General features: G+C 36.2%; 1 protein-coding gene across 1 annotated transcript in view; it reads right to left on the bottom strand.

Moving 5' to 3' along the window:
• Positions 1-14,038, bottom strand: part of atrnl1b (attractin-like 1b) — a 102,813-nt gene that overhangs the window by 87,053 nt on the left and 1,722 nt on the right. Inside the window, 4 exon segments of the mRNA XM_058793282.1 lie at positions 731-939; positions 1,184-1,312; positions 3,118-3,231; positions 3,502-3,585. Of these exon segments, the coding sequence (XP_058649265.1) occupies positions 731-939; positions 1,184-1,312; positions 3,118-3,231; positions 3,502-3,585 (536 nt within the window).

Here is a 14,038-nt window from a genome sequence, read left to right as displayed (position 1 = left end):
GTAATGTTTTCCTGTGATGGCATGGCTGAATTTTTAGCAGTCATTACTTACGTTTTCAGTGTCACATGATCCTTCAAAAATCATACTAATATGTTCACAGTATCACTGTTTTTACAAATAAATGCAGCTTCTGTGAACATGAGACTTCTTTCAAAAATACTTAATCTTAATTACTCTAAACTTTTGGCCAACAATGTGAAACCCTTATTATATTTACTATACATTATATTTATTATGCATACTATATGAGTTCGGTGACGCTCCGTCTAGATCGGGAACAGATAAATAATTGTAATGACACCACACAATAGAGGATTTTTGGACAAAAAAAATAAATAAAAATGTAAAAATTGCTTGCAACAAGCCGCAAATCGGCCACACCCCCCGATCGTTCGGGGGTGCAAATCGGGCTTAAAATCGGCCTTAAAATCCTCTAGTGTGCGGCCAGCCTTAGTGAGAAGCTGGCCAGAAAGGCTCATTAAATTAACCTCAAGACATCCTGATGTCAATCCTCTATCAGGCTTAATTGTGCTTTGACATTTTGTGACACTGTGGCGGTGTCTGAAGAGATTGCTGCAGTGATGCAGAGGTGACAGATGCACTATTAGAGAATCAACACCAGGGGGAGACAACTCACATGACAACAAATCTACCTGAGAAGCAATGCACTTTCTCAGCATCCTGTAACATACAGGAAAGAGGAGGAAATGAGAGCGGAAGTGAGTAGTACCTTGCCAGCTGTCATTGCACACACACAGCTTTTCCCCAGTGAGGTCGCAATAGCCGTGATCGGGGCTGCCACAGTTGTTCCTGCAGTACGGGATGTCACAGGCCTCACCCTTCCAGTACTTATCGCATTCACAATACACACGGCTCGCTATCGAGTTCCCCGAGGTGCACTTCCCGTGGCCAGAGCAATTATTTGGACATGAGTTGATTCTGTCGAGGGAGAGATGAAGAAAAAGGTTGTAAAAAGCAAACTAGGGGAACTTTCTACAGAGAAGCCTGAAATAGGCAAGGGTATAATGAACAGAACTAAGCCTGTGATTACACTGAGAATAAAACATGTACAGAGGAGATAAAATGAAGACCTCTTTGTGATTACATGTCGTATTAACACTTGGTCAAACCAACAGGCTTTTTTCAATAAAAAGAGTGCTGATGCCGAGTGTTATTAACTCACGAGTAGAAGATTTCAAATCCCGTCAGGTTGTAGGCAGCGTCGCTAAAAAAGTGCAGTAGTGCGTAGCCTGAGTTGGTCTCCACTTCAGGAACGGTCTCATTCCCTTTCACTTCAGGGACAATGAGACCACTGTGGGACAATTACAGAAAAAAAGGCTAGTTAGGAAATGATCTCTCATTTTTCCATAACAGCAGTAGCTAATTAACATTTGTCATGCAGTAAAGTGAAACTTTCCTGCGTGACTCCAGGCCAAAGGTTTTTCAAACTGGGCTCAGAGGGCCACAAGGGAGAGTTAAGGGTCCTTGGAAAATTTTAATTTTTGATTTTACAAAATCAATTTTTAGGTTCACATGTTGACTTAAAATATTTATTAAATATGTTAAATGCAATATACTATATTTATCATAAAAATGCTTCACAAATAAATCCAAAAAATAAAATAAAAATAATTTTTATTTAAAATAAATAAATAAAAAAAAAGTAAAAAAAATATGCTACCGAACAAAAGTTTAGAGTCCGTAAAGTTTATTTAATTTTTTTGAAAGTCTACACTGCACTTACTTGATCAAAAATACAGTTAAAAACAGTAATCTTGTTAAATATTGTTACAGTAAGTATTTTCTATTTGAATATATTTTCAATTGAAATTTATTCCTTTGTTGTCAAAGTTGAATTTTCAGCAGCCATTACTCCAGTCTTTGGGGTAACATGATCCTTCTGAAATCATTCTAATAGGCTGATTTGGTATCCAAGTAGCATTTATTATTATCATCAATATTAAAAAGTTGTGCTGTTTAATATTTTTGTGGAAACTTTTTTTTTTTTTCTATGATCAACAGAATAGGCTTTCCTGTAGCTCAAATAGTAGAGCATGGCGCTAGCAACGCCAAGATCATGGGTTCGATTCCCAGGGAAAGCAAGACCTGATAAAATGTAAAAACTGTAACTTGAATGCAATGTAAGTCGCTTTGGATAAAAGCGTCTGCTAAATGCATAAATGTAAATGTAAATGTAGAATAGTTTTTTATTTAAACAGAAATCTTTTGTAACACTATAAATGTCTTTCTATCACTTTTGATCAATTTAATGCATTTTTGTTGAACAGTATTAATTTCTTTTAAAAATCTGACCCCAAACCTTTAAAGGAGTAGTGTACATTTAACATTGCTAGTGTTTGGAAAATCAGATATGCTGTCAAATTAATACAAAAGTTTCCATACTTTCCATACAACATTTTAATTATTGCCTTTTGCATTAGCTCAGTAACAGTATAAAACCCCATTATTTGCAGCATTTTTAAAAATGTTTATTTTTTTAAAATAATAAAATCACACTTAGGGCAAGATTTACTAAACAGGGCAAATTAGCGTTAGAGCACAATTCCATAAACGCGTCAGTGGGAGGGAAAAATTCTGCGGGTCATTTACAAAAGAACATTTCCAGAATGACCAGCACAATCTACCAAGAGCAGTGCAAATTACCCCATGTTAAGACATGCTTTTTTTGGGCGTTAAATAATGGCGCAAATACCAGTAATTTGATGAGCACAGACGTTAGTAAATCGTTTTGCATGATTCATTTTAATACTCTCCTCCCATAAATTTTGCATCTGAAAGGGAAACTCCAACAAATGCATATTCAATAAGGTCTGGCACAAAAATAACTGTGTCCACGCCTTTTCAGCGCTAATTCTTAACTGCGCGTCTTTAATAAATCCTGACAATACTATTTTAACATCAAAAGACGGTTTGCGTCAGATCAGTAAATCTGGCCCTTAATATTTCTATCATACAGTATAAATTGGTCCTTATGCATTAAAAATAACTATTTTTAATTTTAAGGAATAGTCCCTCAAAGGGAATCACCATACTTATGGGGGTGCTTAGCATGGGGAAGTTCAAAACCCCTGTTCTTCTTTTAGAAAATACACTCACCTGAAGACGGCCACTAAGGGAGCATAAATCGAATCTCCGTCATAGACGTACATGTGGTCCCAGCTACATTCGGTCGCAAAATGGTTAAATCGTAACCTCAGGACTGCGTTTGGGCTGCAAAACAAAGGTGATGACATAATGCTTAAGAATGTGTTGCTGGCTGCGTAATCCATTATGAGAACATATTACAGCAGAATCATTTCTGCCAAGTCTGAAGGGTGCAAGGCGGAATGTGCTCCTCCGAGCCTTTTCTGGTAACTCAACAGAAGAAAACACCCTTGTAAGGGCTGCTGAAGTGTATTTAAATAGGGGTTATGCAAGAGCGAAGTGTGGGCACAACAAAACTTTGATGAGAAAGAGAAAAGGGGACGGAATAACACTTACTAGCCCTCAATCAGCCAGGTGCACTTGGTTTTGTACTTGTAGTTGATGGGGCCATCTGTTAGGTACCCAGACGGCTCAGTCAACCTGAAAAATAAGATCAGAGTCGCCGTTCAGAGGACCATATCAAACCAAGCCCGAGGGACAAACAGAACAACGCTATGCGTGAAAAAAAAGATGCAAAAGGCGTTGCAGAGAAGTGCTGTTTCATTACAAGTAGGCACAATGATGGAACTGGTTTCTGTGGTTACTTATGGCCATATGGACACAGGCTTGTGTGGGAGCAGATCCGCAATGATTCACTGCTCCAAATGCGCTCATGACACAGGCCTAACCAATCAGTCTCCTCTCCTTCCGGACTGCAACAGAGCCATCGGGCCCATGGAGTGACAGTGCTTGGATCCGTATTGCATCATCATGGAACATTCAGGGCCTGTCTGTATCGCGGGCCACATTAACCACAGCAAGCTGGCGGCATTGTTTGCCCAGACAAGCCCTATTGTTTGTAGATACCGACTTGAAGGGATGCATCCTTATAAACAATGACCTCAATATTCCACAGACACACTTTTAATTGAACATGTTATTGCTGCTTGCATAGCCAAACACTCCTCAGGGCGTATTCTACAAGGAAATCAATCTAAGTGACATTGCTAAGACCTTCTGTCCTGCTGTTGTTGACGAGAACAAAAAGAACTGAGCTGGTGTTGCACAAGCATCCTAGAGTGGATCAGAGGAAACCAACACATCAATATTCACAATATAAGGCTACCCAAGAAGTAGATTGGTTTGTTTCTTCATTAGAACAGATTTGGAGAAATTTTGCAATACATCACTTGCTCACCAATGAATCCTCTGAATGGTAGTAGTGAATGGGTGCCGTCAGAATCAATAGCCGCTTTTCCACTATCGGGCCGAGCGGTTCTCTTTGCTTAACCGTTCCATTCCTTGCCGATCTGGGCCAGTCAGCACGGATACGGTTTCGTTTTCCACTGCGGGGCTAATAACGGATCTCTTTGGAATGCAATTCAAATGCATCAGTCGTTGCCGTGGTAACAAGTGTTTACATATGATATGAGGTGTAAATAACCACCGCGTTATGGAGGATGATCAGAAATTTCTTTAGATTTTATTACTAATTTGTGTTTACATTGCTCAAAATAGCGCGTTTAGCAAGCTACGGAGAAACTAGCAGCCAGGCAACAGACAAGTGACAGATCCTGAGTGGCGAGGTCACGCACACGCACTCTACCAGCACGGTTCAGCACGGTTGTCTAACCATACCACGTGGAAAAACAACTGGAACCGTACCTGACCGTTCGGCCCGATAGTGGAAAAGCGGCTAATGAATCTTGTGAAGAGAAAAGCTGCATATTTGTTAAAAAAAAAAAGCCTTTTTCTTCGTAAGACATCAAATGATGGACTGGAGTCGTGTTGTGGATTACTGTTATGTTATTATCAGCTGTTTGGACTCATTCTGATGGCACCCAATCACTGCAGAGGATCTATTGGTTAGCAATGTGATGTACAGTGATGTAATGCTAAATTTCCCCAAATCTGTTCTGATGAAGAAAAACTCATCTACCACTTGGAAGGCCTGAGAGTAAGTATATTTTCAGTACATTTTCATTTTTGAGTAAGCTATTCTTTTAAAGGTAAATTTTCTGTGCCAAAGCTGCAAAAATGGCAACTACTTATACATTCTTGTATACATGGTAATTAGCATATTCAGAATAAATTGAAAAAGACACAGACATTCATTAACTGCAATTGTCTTCTGGAAAAACAGGAGATGCTTGCTTTTGCCATTCATCAAGTTGCTTTTTTGTAATTCTGCACAGTAATTGAATCAGCTCATTAATTCTCATTCATGTCTCTGACAACAGCGCACAAGAGAATGTCCTTGAGCCTTACTGTGCTTTTGCTTGTCTGTTTATTTATCTGTTCATGTCTTTTAATGCGTGTAATTAAATCTGTCTCTCTCTCACTCTACAAATGTGTTTTTTCTAGACTTTTCTCAACTTTCAAATCAGCAATCTAGCTGACTGGTACATTTTCTCATTTACCTTGGCTCAGAGTCTGTAAAGCCATTTTTTGCCCTGTACGCAAATTTTCCATAACAGTGAATATTCCAAACAAGGTTTTAGATCACATCACATCAGAATTATGATTAATACAAGCAGGTTTCCATAAACCATATTTTGGCTTCATTTGGTTATGTAAATAAGGTCAACACAGTGCCCTCCAAAAGTTTGGAATCTCCCTAGGCAAAGTGGGATTTTGGACAATATCAGAATAACTTATTGAAGCTGTTATCATTTGAAGCAATTACCATTTCTTATTACTTAATACTCTTAATAATATAAATATATACACTACCATTCAAAAGTTGAATGTTATCAAAATGTCTTTTATATTAAGCAAGGTTTCATTATTTTGATTAAAGATACAGTAAAATATTATTACAATTTAAAATAACTATTGTATTTTAATATATTTTAAAATGTAGTTTATTTTGCTTCATTGTCCTTCAGAACATGATCCTTCAGAAATCAATCTAATATGCTGATCTGGTACTCAAGAAACATTTCTTAATATTATCAATGTTGAAATATTTTTGTGGAAATTGTGATGCATTTTTTACATTATTCTTTGAATATAAAGTTCATAAGAACAGCTTTTATTTGAAATCAAAATCTTTAATGTCTTTACTGTAATTTTTGATCAATTTAATGCATCTCGCTGAATAAAAGTAACAATTCCTTGGGAAAAAAAAAAAAAAAACAACTTTTGAACAGTAGTGTCCAGATCACAATCAGTTGATAATAACTGAATCAGAACACATGTAGCCTTACTTCAGCTAACCAGCTTTAGACAGATTATAAATGTATCTATTACTTTTCTGCTTTAATACATTTCTTGATCATTTGTGTGGTCCCTTATCAATGCATTATCACAAATTTATGAAGGCACTAATATTGTCCATAATCTCACTTTTTTTATGGCAATTCCAAACCTTTTGGATGCTGACCATGTCCAAATTCTGTAATGAAATAAAACCTAAATTCATAAATGTACATCACACAGCAACATGAAAACAGCCTGGAAATAAGTCATCACTGTGGCTATATTTCCCTTGTAATCATTTCTCTCACTCTGTGAATCATTCCTCACTTAAAGTGAAGACTCTCTTCAAAACAAAATTTCTGACGTACATCAAACCTAATGCAAACGCTGAAAACCTGGCACTAGCATTCTTGTTGTAGGTTAAATCGTAGCCTATTAACAAGCTATTTCTCCACTCTGTGCTCTGCATGTCTATAATCAGACACTGAGATTTTAAGAGCAGTTAAAAACAGTAATCACGGTGCACCACTTCCTGTGCAGGGGAGGACATCCTCAGGCTGAATGTTGGAGAGAGGGATGTTTCTTTGTGCGGGCACACACTCATCGGCCCAGAAGAGAGGGAACTGTAGGTGAGTCAACAGTTAAAATATTCACCAGGTTTTCATGAATCTTTTATAGCACAGTACCACAGCAAATATATCCACCAACAGCCAGGATTAATACCTATCCCATCAGCTTTGAAGCCGCCACTGGACAAGGTTCACTCAGCCTCGCTCAAAGGCTGGCCTCAGGCATTCAGAAAGGGACGAGAAGGGAGTTACATAAAGATCTGCAGAACAGCCAATGCAATATTACAAAAAACAAAGACTTGTGTGCTGAAGGTAAATGGGGTCTGAAAGGTGCAACTCAGCACTGCAGTCAGCCATGCCCAAATGTTAGCCTGACACTCTGCAAAGTCCAATTAGAGAGGGCCTCTTCGTCAGCTAACTCAAGCCCCGCTACCTGCCACGTGAGTCCACTGATATCTGTCCATCACTTCCTAAACGTGCCTGTCCTCATAGCCCTTGTCTTCCTGTGGTCGGTGTGTTGCCTCCCACCGCTTGTTCGTTAAGCTGTTGTGTAACAGGAAAGCTGTTTTTAGTGCCAGTATGATGTGGAGGCAAGGACACTAGGTTAGGACCGCTGAACAATTCAGGTTTGTTCATTTATTTGACAAGTTATGGTATCATCCATCCACTGTACACCCGGTTTAAAGGGATACTTCACCCTCAATGTGTTCCAAACCTGTAAGAGTTTCCTTCTGTTAAACAAAAAAGATGATATTTTGAATAATGTTGGCAACCATACAGTACAGTCAACAGTTTGGTTACCAGTATTCTTAAAAATATCACCCAACGGGAGAAAAAAATTCAGGTTTGGAACAACTTAAGTTACATAAACATCCGGACTGTATGTGCATCATACTAAACAAAATCATAAATATAAAAAGTTACTTCACCATATTTGAATTATGATTCAATCAAAAACACTAAAGAGCTATATTTAACCAGACACTGAGTGAGAAAGATTGAACGTACAAAAGGAAGATCTGTTGAGAAAGTGACTCTGTTAACAGCTGTGAAATGTAAACTGCGACACTTTTACTGACAAAGGGGATTTTAGAGTGGAAGCGCCATTTGATAGGATTCAAACACTCTTTGTTTTTGTCCAGGAGGTTTGGGTGAAGAGTGATACAGGAGACACATCCACACCGACTGAGCACTGTGTATTACAAATGACTGGATCTATGCTTAGTCCAAAGCAAGAGAGATTTTAAATAGATTTCATATGTTGCCTCCAGTGGACTCACCTTGTCTGGCCTACATTTTGCACATTAACTGGATCCTGAATAGTAATCTATTTGAACTGGAACCTAGAAGCCAGTTTTAAAAGCTAATACAGGAAAATGAAGGGAAACTAAAAGATATGTTGGAAATTACCAACTTATATAGAATTTATGGGTGTGTTTACACTTGAAGTTTGTTCTTTAGGTCTGAATCACAAGAAAATTATACATTTAGTACTTGTTTGTACTGTCATTTTTAACAGCTGCGTGCTAGGCTAAATGTGTTCGTTGTATGTGTGTACATAAGGCGGTATTTATTACCAGTTAATAACTCACAAAGAGCTAATAAAATGTGTAAAGGAGTCAAAACAGCACCATGAATGACTGCTGTAAGGAGACTGCGGTTCCACCTGTATCAAACTATAATGGGCAACACAGCTCCAATGATGAGAACTATGCTTAAGCATTTTGTCCTTTTTAGGCAATCTTGTGACAACAAATACTGTTTTTGGTTTGTTTAGATGTCTTTGGTCTTTGTTGTGTTCATATATTTGTCAAACTGCACCAGAGTTCAGGGCTCCAGGCTGCACAGTGGTTGCATTCGCAATCAAAAATATTAATTTGTGTGTGACATTTTTGCTGAAGACCGTATAAATTTAGATGTTAAGATTGATTTTATGAAAAAAAAAAGAAACATTTCACTGAGTTTGAGTGCCAAAATATAGACAGGAAAAGCAAAGATCATCTTTGCACGTCAGAAAAGCATGTCAAAATAAAAAAATAACAGACTTTTTCAAACAATTAGGATATCATCTCTGTTGAGTACCAACTCTGAAAACACACCTGCTGAGAAAAAGGCAGGTTCCAATTGAGATGCAAAACATCTGAGACGCAACTTTCCATGTCTATCAATGATCATTCAATTGCAGAAAGGCAATTTTTTTTTTTAACGTCTTGGACGCAAGAGTTTGCTTGGCTCAGGTATGATCAAACAAAGATAATGTTTTTTGTTTTCTCCAAGAGGGCAGAGAAATAGTGGGGCGAAAAAACTACCGGAATGAAACATTTCAAGAAAGATACTGTGAGAAAACAGAAATAGTCAAAAGCATGCATAGCTGTTATTTTCCTAATAAAAGCCAATGGCTCCTTAACTAATACTGTTGTCTGGAGGAGTCCATTTGTTTAGTGTGCACCAAGGTTCGGACCACAATGTCCACATTTATTCAAATGAACCACATTAACAGAGCAATCTGAGTTCATTTTGATTATTTAAAAAAAAAAAGACTTTATAAAAACATCCAAACACTTGTAGAAAACCTTCCAGCATCTGACCACAAGACTTAAGTGTACCTTGCGGTTGGTCTAAGCCAAGCATATGTTAGGCTTGTTTGATGAAGATGATGTAGCTTACATTGCACTTCAGATAGTCATCCATAAAGATCAGACTAAAAATAGTGCACAGATCATGTTGACTGACTTGGCTTAACCCAAATACCAAATCAGTTCACCAACAACTATCCTGCAGTCTTGAGCACACAATATTTCTGAGCTCCACAGACATATTTCAAGTAGATGTTTTCATAAGGGCAGTTGACACACATTTGGGAAGCTGACAAGTCCTGTGGTGTGAAATGTTATACTCATTCTAAAACCACTTAAAATGATTTTCCTAATTCTTTTATAATTACTACACATGCATCTTTTATAATTTTGTAATAACGGAGATCCTAAGTAGAATATTTGTACTTTTAAAACTGCATTTGTCACACAGCATGGACCATTTTAATTGAACTAAAGGGCTAAAAGGTTACAAACAAGAAAAATAATATTTAAAATATGTGTGTAAAAGTAACCGGTAACACTTCACAATAATGATTCATTTGTTAAAGTTAAACTTTACATTTTTTAAAGTTAAAATAAACTAGTAAATGTACATTATTTCTACTGTTTAATAATCTTTTTACTAAAGATTAGTAATCTTTATACAAAGAAATGTATTTACGCTAATATAATTTGAAATCAAAATCTGTATCTTTTAAAATTACTTAATGCACTTCAAACTAATATGAAAAAGCAATGAACAATCATATTTTTATTAACTAATATTAACAAAGATTAATAAATGCTGTAAAAAAATATATTGCTCCTAGTTAGTTCACATTAACTTATGCACTAACAAATGAGACCTTATTGTATGTTAAGTATTACAAGAATTATGTGCGTCACATCCCCCATATATATACACATTTTATACATAGGCTAATGCTTTAAAGTTACACAAACATGCATCAACTACCCATTAACAAGGACTGAAAGTACTAATTAAGTCTTAAGAAAAGTCTCAAACTAATAAAAAAAACCTCCACTAATTGAAAGGGAAAAAAAATTAAATCTTACAAAAGTAATCATTTAAAGGGATAGATCGACTGATGTCACATGGATTGTTTTAATGATCTCCTTGCTACGTTTCTGAGCCTTGATCGTGGTAGGACCCTTGCTGTCTATGGGAGGGTCAGAGAGCTCTCGGATTTCATCAAAAATATCTTAATTTGTGTTCTGATGATGAACGAAGGTCTTACGGGTTTGGAACAACAAGAGGGTTGGTAATTAATGACAGAATTTTAATTTTGGGGCGAACTATACCTTTAATGATTTTCCTCTAGTTTTAAAGCTGACTTCAAGAAAGCATTTTGTAAATCATCAAGAAACTACATGACATGAAGGGTGACTTTCTAAAATAAAATTAAAATGAATAAAAATACACATTAGACAGACAATATATAGGACATAGTTTATGAACAAAACCAACCAAAGTTTAAAATCATTTAAACAGTTTCATTATTGGTCAAATTTCTTTAAACATCTGCAAAATCTACTGTGGCTTCATCTTAAGTGTGAACTTCAGTATAAGGAAGTTACATCATGAGATGGCACAACCACACAAAGCCACAGAAAGCCAACCCATCTCTGAGCAAGACTAACTTTAGGCTATATCATGAAGTTACTGCTCAAGAAATTTACAAAGCACTCACTTTTAACAAAAAAGTTGACTCTATTGCAACTGGTATTGCAAACACCTAGCTAATATTTCACTTTGTTGAATGTCTGTTTTCAGAAGTTGTTGTTTTTAAGTCAGAGAAATAAAATAAATAAGAAAATAAAAAAAATTTACATTCATCCTTATTTCTTGTTATATTTTAACTTTGAGCAGACACACCCTGGTCTCGATCTACATTATTAAAGCACCATTATGCACAGTAATTGTTTCTTATGAGTCTGAAACCTAACACAATTCATTAATAATTCTGCATTGTCATTAACATAATCTGCACATGGCCGAAACAATGGAGTGGCACAACAGACACAATTTCTATTTCACGTTCACTTAGCCAGTCTTTATAACAACAAACTGCTATCTATCAGGATGACAGCCTTTGCTGTTTGATCATGCATCTTATAGAGCACCTAATGGGTGATCACATAGTATGACATGCTCAGATAATAACTCAGTACTTCCTGGTCACCTGGACCAGCATGAAAGGCCCAACACTGGGCAAGAACATCAAAACAGCTCATTTTCTTTCATTCAGCTATTGTTGTTTTCAACCTTTGTTATACAGGTCTAAGTGTCAGGCTGAAGTTTAGTTTGAGTGACAGCACTTATAAATGCCAATAGCATCCTCTTGGCTGCTTCTAAGATGGAGAGAAGAGGGAGATCTTTGTTGCACCCAACGAGAGCGGGATGCTATTTTAAGAAACAGTGCAGGAGCTTTGTTCAAGGGTTTCATTTATCATACAGCTGTCAAACTAAGATAGTTTAAAACTAAATCATGTCTACCCACAGTACCTTTGACATCCTTTGAGAAGACAATGGCACAGAATTAATAATGACAGTATAGTAAATGTTTGAAAACTCATCGGATCATGGCTATACAATTATTTAAATAATGCTTATATAAACAGTGTGTGAAGTACAGGGTTACTGCAGGTTTTATGAAGGTAAATTGAAAACCTTTTTAAGAACAAATAAAGAAAAGCAATAAATTGAAGGGGGCACATCAATATGCTGTTTAAATGTAAATGTCTAGGGAGCAAACAATGAGTTGTATTGGCAGCACTTCAAAGTTTTGAAAATTCAACCTCCAACACATCTTTTCATTACATTTTAATTAATTTTACAAAAATAATGGCTATGGCTTAAGACTTAAATAGCTTTGCTTACAAACACTAGAATATGAAAATAACTTTTACTGATCACACTGCAATTCTTGCTAAGTATGTTTGTCTTGTTTTCCAGCAAAAATATCAAGATTCTTAAATCAAGATACATTTGATACAGAAGATAAGTCTTGTTTTTTGTGAAACTGATCAAAGTGAGTTTCAGGGCTCGCAAAATTTCAAAATCCCTGGTAGCCCTTCGGGCAGGTACTCTTCAGATTTTGGTAGACCGAAAATTAATTAACTAGCCCGAATTAAAAAATTACTATTTTCTTTTCTTTTATTTATTTAATATAGAAAATCAGATAGGAGTTTAAATGTCAATCAAAAATATTTTCAATACACAAATATCAAGGAAGGAATTTTATTTCACTATTTACAGGGTATCTGCAGAATTTTTAAAAATATATTTAATTTATGACCCATTTTAAGAGCTGCACAAGTAAAATGAACACAGAATGAGCGGGGTTGGACAATGTTAAAATTACATGATTTACAGTTCAGATACAAGTTTCCACAAAAACTAAAATCTTATACAACAGCGTTTCAGGCTATAGGCCGTTTTATGAAAAGGGATCAATCAAACATATAAATTGTTAATTTAAAACGTATAAATATTACTGTCTTAATTGTTTAGATTTTTAGAAGGCACATCAACTTCTTTCTCATTTACAACTCTATGTGTTTGTTGCGTAAAAACATGAGTTGATATCTGCATTGATCTGACCATAAACAGTAAGAAAGGCTTATTGGAAATGCAAATTCATTCTCTGCCACGAGGTGGCGCTTTAGGAGCGCTGAAATATTGCGATTTCCCCGGAAACGCTGTACACAAAGCAGCTCAGAGCTCATAAACGCTGCTTTATCAGCAATTATAGGTAAAATTAAATTAAAATGCCAACGACACTGAGGACAGTCTGTTCCCTTCAGATACATTCACATAAAGACATCCACGCCGCGTTTTGACTTGAAACGTGAAGCGCTCGTATTTATTCAATGACAATCATTGCCTTTTGAAGTTTAATCCTGCCGTATCGCCACTCATGTCTTTCCGTCCCCCACTGTAAGACCTCTTGAAATTATAATTAATACATTTCTTAAACCATTTAACATATTTAAAACTTTTTATGGCCTTAATTTTGATACAACTCACTTTCAGAGTTTTTAAGGACCCGCGGGAGATCTGTATTTAAGGAGCCCGTCGGGCAGGCAGTGATACATTTTGGTAGCCCGACTGGAAAACACAATAGCCCCGGGACGTCGGGCTAGCGATTTTGCGAGGCCTGAATTTGATTTTTTTTTAAAAAGAACAAATAGTCCTATCTGCCAATGAGTTCAACTTAATTCAAAATGAAAACAAGTTTTCATGCCCCATTGACAAATAGTGTCTTATTTTTAACAAACTCACATAGTTTCTCAAAATATAAGACTTCATATCTTCATTTTGCATTTCAAGGAAAATTAAATTTAAGGATGTTCAGTTATTTCTATGGAAAACAAGACAAAATACTGAGGAAGATTTTTAGCCATGCTTGACATTATGAATTTAAGACTTTTTTTGTTCTATTTTAAGATCTTTTAATGCCTTAATTTGTGGAATTAAGACTTCTTAGCAAACTTAATTTCTGTGTGCTAAAAGTACAAAACTTC

Source organism: Onychostoma macrolepis, chromosome 12, assembly GCF_012432095.1.
Source record: "Onychostoma macrolepis isolate SWU-2019 chromosome 12, ASM1243209v1, whole genome shotgun sequence".
Lineage (NCBI taxonomy): Eukaryota > Metazoa > Chordata > Actinopteri > Cypriniformes > Cyprinidae > Onychostoma > Onychostoma macrolepis.
The sequence above is the reverse complement of the archived record's forward strand: the minus strand, read 5'-3'. Positions and strand labels throughout refer to the sequence as shown.